This window comes from Panthera leo, chromosome F3 (assembly GCF_018350215.1).
Source record: "Panthera leo isolate Ple1 chromosome F3, P.leo_Ple1_pat1.1, whole genome shotgun sequence".
NCBI lineage: Eukaryota > Metazoa > Chordata > Mammalia > Carnivora > Felidae > Panthera > Panthera leo.
In genome coordinates this window covers 27,394,518-27,404,912 of record NC_056696.1, presented here as the reverse complement: position 1 = coordinate 27,404,912, position 10,395 = coordinate 27,394,518, and the positions used below count along the sequence as shown (strand labels likewise).

The 10,395-nt window shown below is 44.9% G+C and overlaps 1 protein-coding gene across 1 annotated transcript; it reads left to right on the top strand.

The window, feature by feature from the left end:
* Nucleotides 1-278: 278 nt before the first annotated feature.
* Nucleotides 279-5,818, top strand: LOC122212252 (major histocompatibility complex class I-related gene protein). Its single transcript, XM_042926025.1, is given in 4 exon segments — nt 279-420; nt 1,076-1,259; nt 1,261-1,346; nt 5,688-5,818. Coding segments are annotated over 4 exon segments (516 nt in total). The 5' UTR covers nt 279-305.
* The last annotated feature ends 4,577 nt before the right edge of the window (nt 5,819-10,395 follow it).

Here is a 10,395-nt window from a genome sequence, read left to right as displayed (position 1 = left end):
GGACAGAAAAAGCCTCCAGGTCTTGGGCTAGAGCTCTAAGATCCTTTCTAGGCCCCAGTTCCTAGGGTTCTGTGATTCTGTGAAAGGAAGTGACAACTAGGTCCCAGGATGCAGCTGAACCCAGAGCACTAACGTGGGTTGTCTGTGACTCTAAATATCTTCCTTTTAGGCCTCCTTCCCGGGGACTCACTCTGACATCTTTTCACCTGGGCAATTCACTGCATTTATTTATTTCACTGAATTTATTTCTCATCCCATCATTACCTACGAGTGTCTCTTGGCAGAAAGAGCCATGGGCTCTGTAGATGGTGGAGAACCCCATGCCTGGTCACCGGGAGAGGTACACTCAGCCGCCAAGGGGCCAGCAGCAGACCTTCAAGGTGGAACAGAAGCAGCTGCAGAGTCAGCACAATCACTCAGGTGGCAGCAGAGATGGGCCCGCCCCTGCACCAGCCCCCATCCCTGCAGGTGACTGCCCTGGGCTGACAGTGAACTCGAGCAGCTGGTTACTGAGCTGCACTCTTTTGGCAAAGCCTGATGGCGTTCAGTGCCTGCCACCTGCCCTAAGCATCTTCCGAGTCGTCTCTTCTCAGGAGCCCTCTGTCCTTTGCCCTCCATATCTCTATGCCACGCCCATTCAGGCTTCTAACCTGTATCTTCTTTCTCATTCTGAATCTGGCCATTCTGTGTCTCACTTCCTGGTAGCCCGGCTCAGTGAGCCGCTTGCTTATGTACAGTGACTTGCTATGTTAACTTTCCCAGGATATTTTTGGCTCTTGCATATCTTTCCCTTTTGCATAAACTTTACCACATTATAAAGTTTATCAGTGTGGGTCATTCCCATTATCGGATAATTCCCCAAGGCAAAAATGATCATGTTCCTATGGCATGCAGGAGGTATTCTGCAAACATCTGTTGATGAGTGGGTTATCTCACAGGAACCTCCTGGAGGCATGCCTGTGGGGTGATGTATTTGGGAGCAGAGGACGCTTCCAGCCATTCCCCTAGTCATCACCTGGATGCCCACCTCCACGTCCCTGTCTAAGCCCCTTCGTGACCTGCACGTGTGTGCCAGGGTTTCACAGTTACCAGAGAATCATTGGCTCAGAGTTGTTGGAGAACAGAAGCACCATGTTTCTCCAGCAGGCCTATGATGGACAAGATTTCACGATCTTCACTAAAGATATCCTTTCCTGGATGGTTATTGATAATGTGGCTCACATTACCAAGTGGGCACAGGAGGCTAATTGGCATGAGTTAATATCAAAAGAATTGGCTAGAAGAAGAACATACTGCTTCATTAGAGAGGTTCCTGCAGTTTGGGGAAGATATCCTGCAAAGGATAGGTAACAAGAAGGGAGAACACCAGGTCCCTACATCCTCAGAACCCTTGGGTTTATATATAACTTCCTCTAATCTAGGTTATAGTCACCCTATTCTGAAATCCACCTTGTTAGTTGCTCTGTGGTGATCTGTAACTCCCCGTGAAAACTTCCCTTAGTTACTTTTTATCAGCATCTAGACAAGATTCAGCAACTCCACTTGTCTTGACAGAGTGGAGTACTTCCAAGGGACACCTTTTTTTTGAGGTATCCGGTGAGACAAATCCTTCCATCTCCTGTCAGTGATAAGCTGGGAAATACTTTGGGAAGGAGCCATTCCTATAAGGGGTTTATTAAACTGAGGGCTCATACAATACCAGTATGAGCGAAAATCTGGACTTATAAAGAAAACAAATGGAGGGTCTTTACTAGATTTATCATAAGATTCCTTTCAGTATAAAGTTCCTCTTAAACATTAAAGATATGACTCAGTTGGTCACCTTTTAGTTAATACAGACTTTTCACATAATCTTAACATTCAAAATGCATTTATGTCTGTATCATGCTATGGGTAACTCCTAGATACAACATGCCTTTTCCCCTAGGAGTGATCTTTAACGGTGGGACTTTCCAGAGCTGTGACAGGCTTTGGGGAGGCATCTGGGTCACAGTTATGAATGTGGACTATCTGCCCGAGAATATCAGCTTTGGAGGCAGATGACTAGAGTTTGAACTTCAACCCTCCCACTCACTAGCTGAATAACCATCTTAATTGCAATGGTTGCTGGTAACAGAAATCTACTCAAACTGGCTTAGACACAAAGAGGAAGCTATTTGAAAGACAAGAATCAGGGCTGTGTGAGAACCCAAGAAACTAAAACCAAGATTTGGATGGCTTTTTCCATGAGGTGGGGATGTGGCAGCCAGCATAAAGTTTATGCATATCCTCCTAGCTTCACCATTCTAGAGGAATGGGCTTCTCTCTCCCAATTCTAGCTACAAAAATACTTTTTTTCACAGGAGAACTACGGTTGGTCTGAATCGGATCGTGTGCCACTCCCCAGACTAATCACTGCAACCATCAGGACGAGTTTCTAAGATTGGCTGTGGGTAACAGAATCCCAGTAAGAAATAACTGGCACACTCAAAATGATTTCACTGAATAGAATTCAATCACGGGATCATGCACAGAGGTACAATCAGGATTGGGGAGACCAGTAAGGCACAGTGAAGTACCCAGAGATTGCAGCACAGAGAAAACGTTACACCCCAAATCTGAAGGGGCGAGCAAGGACCGGTGCCCTAGAAGAAGCGCCTTCTACCAAGTGCTGTGCCTGTGGAGAAACACAGCAGCTGGCAGACTGCAGTGAGGTGGTTGGGGTACAGGTGTTTGTGACCCCAACCCTTCCCTCTTTTGGCTCTCTGACATTTGCTGAGGATGCTCCTCCACCGGCCAAAACTACTCAGGCCAAGGAGACCCCAGGGGCAGTCTGATGAGCATAACCTCCCAGGGCACGAAGCCAAACACAGAAGGTCAGAGACCAGATCTGGGGGCTAGAGAGAGAGAGAGAGAGAGAGAGAGAAACCAATACACTGTGGGCTATGTTTGGGTGGCAGGATTAAAATTGATATGTTTTAGGGATGCCTGGGTGGCTCAGTCAGTTAAATATCAGACTTCAGCTCAGGTCATGATCTCATGGTTTGTGGGTTCGAGCCCCACGTTGGGGCTCTGTACTGACAGCTCAGAGCCTGGAGCCTGCCTCAGATTCTGTGTCTCCCTCTCTCTCTGCCCCTCTCCTGCTTGCTCTCTCTCTCTCTCTCTCACTCAAAAGTAAATAAACATTAAAAAAAAAAAAAAAAAGATTGGTGCTTCTTAACAGAAGCACACATTAGAGTCAGGTAAACTAATTTTCTAATATGTGTTATGTGTTTGTCGGGAGCAGGGGTTCTTATTATCAGAAAAAAGCAGAGCTAATAGATGCTAAGCAAACAAAGCAATAACCTTGAGTAAAATAAAGTTGTGATAATGCCTAGACCACAGACATTGGTGTGAAAAATGTACATGGCAGCACTTTGTACACGGTAGTTCTCTGCTTACACATTAAATGTCATCATTGTTGTCAGACCGGAAAATCTCTGACAGCTTAGGATCTGGCTGAAATCTACGGCTGACTTGGGGTTGTGCTGGACCGTTGATCACGGAGACATTTTAGGGCAAGTCTGGGCAGATAGGAAGAGGGACCAGATGAATCTCAACTCCCAGATTTTGATGAGTGGCATAACCTTTGAGTGCAAACAGGGGTGCTTGGGTGGGTGGCTCAGTCAGTTAAGCATCTGACTTCGGCTCAGGTCATGATCTCACGGTTCGTGGGTTCAAGCCCCGCATCGGTCTCTTTGCTGACAGCTCAGAGCCTGGAGCCTGCTTCGGATTCTGTGTCTCCCTCTCTCTCTGCCTCTCTCCCGCTCATGCTCTGTCTCTCTCAAAACTAATAAACACTAAAAGAGAGAGAGAGAGAGAGAGAGAGAGAGAGAGCTGTTAGTTGCCTGCCCTCCTGCTCTCAGGGAAGGGAGGGAGAAGGTAGGAAAACTGGAACAAAGTTGCTGTAAGTTGGGATGTGAGGGTTAATACCAACCCTGTTGATTCTCCCTGGGATGAGGAGCTCTTGGGAAGACAGGGGAGAACCTGGACCGCTGGGTTGTGTGGGAAGAGTACTGGAAGTATGGCATGGATACCTCTGCTCCCCCTCCAAGCCTCAGGAAAAAGAGAAGGAAGATTTTGTTGAGACAAGGCTCCTCCTTTTATCAGAGTACCAGATAGCAAGGTGGGGTGTAGGGGTGAGGCCCACGGATGGGTGGGAGGCAGCCCTTCCAGGATGTTGTCCGGCTCTGCATGGCTCACATCTGGATGGAACCCAATTCAGCGGGAACGTGAAGGACAGCACCATCTGGAAAATTAGCAGAATAGTCAAGGAGAAGGAAGTCCACGTAGGGACAGGGTGTGGTGTTTTTTGTTTTTTGTTTTTGTTTTTGTTTTTTGTCTTTCACTACAGGTGCCCCTCTGTGATGCGAATCTCTGTGAATTTGAGGGCATAACCACAACACAATCTGTTTATTACCTATGTTTGTTTCTGATGGCGGTCACTGTTTTCATCCATTTGGCTGCATAACAAAACACCACAGGCTGGGTGACTTATAAACAACAGAAATGTAGTTCTCACAGTTCTGGAAAATGCAAGTCTGAGATTAGGGTATCAGTGGGCTCAGATGAGGTCCCTGGTCTCAGTTGGAGACTGTGGACTTCTCATCACGTCCTCACATGGTAGGACTGGGCCAGGGATCTCTCAGAACTTCTTTCTTTTTTGTTGTTTTAATGCTTATTTTTGAGATAGAGTGAGAAAAAGACGGACCACGGGCCAGGGAGGGAATCCAAAGAAGAATCCGAAGCAGGCTCTTGAGTAAAATGAACACAGAATCTGAAGCAGGCTCCAGGCTCTGAGTTGTCAGCACAGAGCCTGATGTGGGGCTCAAACTCACAAACCATGAGATCATGACCTGAATTGAAGTCAGATGTTTAACCTGCTGAGCCACCCTGGTGCCCCTCAGAACCTCTTTTATAAAGGCATTAATCCCATTCATAAGGGTTCCACTGGCAGGATTTAAGCACCTCCCAAAGGTCCCACCTACTAATACCGTCACCCTTACTGGTTACGGTTTCCACAAGTGAATCTGGGGGGTGGGCGGGAGACACATACATTCATACCATAGCAATCACAAAAGTGCCGGCCCAAGGACACAAGGCAGTTCAGAGCCCAAGCAGAGCCAAGGTGGCTGTGGTATCTATTTGCACTAGCATGGAGTTGAAAAAAAAAAAAGGAAGGCTGAGTTCTAATCTCCAGTCTTTTGCTGAATTACTCATCACAAACAGTCACACATTTTGTAATTCAGTTTTCCTATTCTGTGACTCATAAAAGTATTTCAAAGGTTAACAGTAAATGATCCTGACACACTTTCCAAACACTCAAAGCTATGAGGCTACTCCACTCTGCCCACTTAGAGGACAGAACTTGGCTCACCTCCACATTCGTCATTCACCAGCACGCTGCCCTAGAGGAAGGTACACAACAAAGTTTGTTGTTGATGGACCCACGCTCTGGGTCGTTCTTGGTTTTACATGTTTCCTACAATGAAGAGAATTAATTGGGAAACCCCGTTGCCAATTTCTACTATTGTAAGCTCTGTACCTATGATACCTGTACTGTATGTAACTTTATTTCTTCTTTCTAGAGCCCCATAGGTCAGAGCAAACCACAACTTTTCCAAGGGTTACAACTGCTTTCTGCAGAGTTCATGGCTTTCACCCCCCAGAAATTTGCATGATCTGGTTGAAAAACGGGGAAGAAATTGTCTAAGAAAGAGGTTATGGAGACATTCTTCCCGATGGGGATGGAACTTATCAGACACGGGTATCAGTTGAGCTGGGTCCTCAGAGCAACTGAGGACTCCTTCCCGTGCAGATTGTGTCCTCTGCATGGCTGTTCAGGTCCCCCAGGATAACAATGGGTTGTGGCTATCTGGAGATTGAGAGTGAGGAACAGTGGAAAGCAGGAAACACCATGTGCTTTTTAAAATCAGTGGTTCTCTCACATTTTGGCCTTAAAGCTCCTTTCTTCTTAAAAATTATTGAGGACACCAAGGAGCTTTTGTTTATGTGAGTTATATCTATTGCTATTTACTGTCTTATCAATTACAAATGGAAAAGATTTTTAAGTACAAGAAAACACAAGTACGTATCTATAAGCCATCAGAGAGAGGATGTCATCACACATCAGGTAGCCTCTAGAAAACCCCACCGTGCACATGTGAGAGATTAGGATTAAAAAAAAGGGGGGGGGGAATTGTGATGTAGACCTCATAGGCACCCTGAAAGGGCCTTGAGACCCCCTGGGGCATTCGGACCACATTTTGGGAACTGTTGTTCCTCTGTTTTCATTTATTATCCCACCTGAAGCTGTGAAGTGAGAGGTAACAGTAAGTAGTGTTGGGCTACCTGCCGATCACAGGGACAAAAGTCCCCAAAAGTTAGCATAGAAGGGGAGGGGGACTTGTGGATTTTTCCTCTCTTGCTTGTGTTCAGAACCAGACAGCTGAAAGCTGTTGTTGGGTTCACCAACCTAGGAGCTGGAATTGGTCCTAGCCTGGGGCAGAAGGCCTGAGCTGTGAGGCACCTGGAGGCAGGGACTATAAAGTATAGACTCACTCCCACAGCTCATTTTCTGCACCCGCCCCCTACCCCTCAAGCTCCATTTAGAAATGGGTTGGGCCTCCCTTTGTGATCACAGGAGGGCCTGGAACACCTCTCCCATGGATGATGCTTGTGAGGACAGTGGTCTGTTTCACAGGTAGGTGATGCCTGACGCCTAAACATCAGCAAAGAAGCACAGCTTCTGTCCAGGTGAACTGTCCTCCTAGAAGGTGACTCAGAGAAGATATGGTAATCTTGATTTGTCTTTTTCCAAACTATATCTTTATTATTAACTAATACCAACTTTTGAGGGGATTTTATCCTTTGTTTCAAAACTTTAGTAAGTTTTCCCATTTTAACACTTTTCTCCCTGAAATCATGTGAAAATCCTTTTCCTTCTAAAATCATCTTTCAGGGCTGTCTGGGTGGCTCAGTCCGTTAAGCGACCGACTCTTAATTTCTACCCAGGTCATGATCTCAAAGTCATGAGACCAAGCCCCACATCGGGCTCTGTGCTGAGAGTGGAGCCTGCTTGGGATTCTGTTTCCTTCTCTCTGACCCTCCCCTGCTCATGTGTGTGCGTGCGTGCATGGGCACACTCTCTCTCTCTAAAAAAAAACAAAAAAACAAAAAAACATCTTTCAACACATGAAATGTTGAAGAGTAGATACCTTTGGAAAATGGGGTTCAGGGTAAGGAAAAGGGAAAGGAGAAATTGGAGATATACAGGTTCTTGATACCTTGGGGAAAAATGAATTCATTCACTAACTATGTATTTAATACCTACTATGTGCTAGGCACTATAGTGGATGCTGGGATATAGCAAAGGACAGATGTAATTCCTGTGGTCAGAGAGTTTACAGACTAGTCTTATAAGGTCATTCCCCTGCCTCTGGCTTCATTAGGTGCACAAATTGATCACAGCTTAATATTGGTGACACTTAGATTATGGGTTTGAGCCCACTGTGGGCTAAGAGTTTGGCTTTGTTTCATAACCACAGACTTCAATCTCAATTCTGGTGATAGTGTACAAAGCATATTATTAGGTCAAAGTAAAACCAACCTGTTTACTAGAAAATCAACTCAGAGAGTTGGTGAGTCATTAATGTTTTCTTTATAAGTATAGTAGTGATCCCAATCCAGGAAGTAATAGCTGCTGAAGAAAAAAAAAATTAACAATGACACACCCCTTTCAAGAATGATACACACTGAGTCCCTTCTTGTGGAGTTTGTGAATTCGAGTTAAAATCTGTCAAGTACTAAGAGAATCTTGACAAAACAGGCTAAAAATGTCCATGCTGGCTTGTCAGATTTTGCTGAACATTGTGTAATTTGTTTTTGAGCTACAAGGAAAATTGCATATATCTGACTAAAGACTTTTCCTTTCAAAGCAAAATGGAGTCCATCGACCTTCTTACACCAGATCTATGATTGGAGATAGCTCTTTTCCAGTTTTTCCTCTAGGAAGCATGGTCCCCCATCCCCTGTGGACTCAAGTCCAGTGCACAAAAAAATCTTGACCACATTCACAATACACACATGGATATCACAGGTTTGAGTATTTATGGCAGAAATATAGGAAGTCATGAAATTTTTGTGAAATTAGAGAATCTCAGAGCTGGAGGGAACCTTCTGATCCAGGGAAGGAGATGTCTTCTACTGTGCCTCTGACTTGAGCATCCAGCCCCCACTGGAAAACCACCAGTGCAGGGCAGCTCACTACACCATGACATGGTCTTTCTCTTCTTTCATGAGAATGTTCATTATGTAAGAGATTTGAACATCACAGATGCCTTTGCTGTGACCCTACAGACAGGATTGGACCAGCCCAGGAGATTAGTCAGTGAGTTTCTACAATGACCTGTGAGTGGCTGGATCATTTTACACATTTCCTGGCCTGAGAGAAAGTGAAAGTGCCTTGTTCTTATGGCAAATCTTCCAGGTAGCTTGGAATCTTGGAAGTATGCCTGGCCCGATCTGTGGAAGTCATCTCATTCTTTCCGATTTTTGTAGGAAAATCAGAACACTAATGATCAGACATTCTATCACTTCAGTGGAACTACAGTGACCTAGACCCAATTGCAACCTTTGGTGAAAAAAAATGATAGTATATCTCTGTCTCAGAAGAGGGTTCAATTCGTCCTCTATTGGCTTCTGGTAGATGGGCCTGACTCACCTTTATGCATATGCTCATTCTCCATATATATGCACTGGGAATAAATAAAAGCCCCACAGTGAGAACGAACATCCCCACGATCCTCCTTGCTCCCCTAAAATCCTCACCACCATTTACGTCTGGTCCTGTTGAATTGCTGATCCTAGGATCGAGGTCAATTACACTCGTCTACCCAACTTCCGTGGATAAAGCTCCTATGGCAAGTGTCTCTTTCCTGGTGCCAGCTGAGTTGCAAAAGAGCACAACTGTGTCTGCTTATTTTGGATATGTATATATATATATATATATATATATATATATATATATATCTCCAAAAAATATAATATATATATTAACATTTATTTACTTTTGACAGACAGAGAGAGACAGAGCATGAGCAGGGGAGGGGCAGAGAGAGAGGGAGACACAGAATCTGAAGCAGAATCTGCTGACAGCTCAGAGCCCAACACGGGGCTCGAACCCACGAACTGTGAGATCACAACCTGAGCCAAAATCGGATGCTTAACCGACTGAGCCACCCAGGTGCCCCGATGTCTGCTTATTTTGATTTTAGGGTCGCCGTGGGCAGTTCCTATGTTGTCTTCTCATCAGTGTTACACTGGGAAGAGAGCAGCTTTATTTTTGGAATAGTTTCTCACAATTAAAATTGTTAAGACTTAATACATTTCTGGATGGACCACTTACAGTGATACAGGTGATATATCTATGTAAATGTCTCATCCCTCCAACTGCCTGGTGCTCTCATCAGAGGTGGGAATGACCAAAACCTCTTCGTGTCACAGTTAACACAAAATTAAAATGTCCCAGTGGATGAAGAGGAGAGGGCAGAGACAAGGTCAAGGATGTGGTGCTAAGACCTTCTGTAATATGCTTGCTGCATTTCTGTTTCTCCTTTGGGGATTTTATAATTTAAGAGTTATTATATGCATGTAACATAAAGGGGTGCTTTTAAATAAGACCTAAAATTTTACAATTTTTGTTTTACTAGAGGTTCAAAATTTCATTATTTCTTAATAATTTTAACTCATGTTTGCTAAAGACAGATGCTCAACAAATGGAATCTATGAAATATTTGACAACATAATCTAAATATCAAAAACAAGCTGTGCTGTCACTAGAATCACATTTTGACTTTGGGTTTTCACTTAATATTTGGGTTAAGAACACTGGAGGAGAAATCTTTAAACTTAGTCCTCCCCCTCCTTTTCCTCATCCTTCCTCCCTCCTCCGTCTCCTCCTCCTGTCCTTCCTTCTCTCCCTCCTCCTCCTCTTCCACCTCCCCGCCCTCCTCCTCCTCCTTGTCTTCCTTGTCTCCTGGTCTCCTTCTCCTCCTTCAACTACACTCAATTTATGTTTTCTGGGCCAGACTGCCCTGCCACAGGGGTCCTGAGCTGTCCCAACAGAGGGCTGGCCTCTGTCCTCTGCCTTTCTCTTCTTGCTCGCACTATTTTTGAGCTCTTCTGAGTTTTCCCTTAATTCCGAGGAACTGCTTGGTCTTTCCTCTTCTCTCTCGTTTTTAGCCAGAGATTGTTTTGCAGCTGTGACCACGAAGAATAGTCATTGACCAGGGAGGCCAGAGATCATTTTCTGCCAGGATCCCTCAGACTGGTCACACCTTATTCTGATCACCCATATCGGGGGTCTTTGTCTTTCAC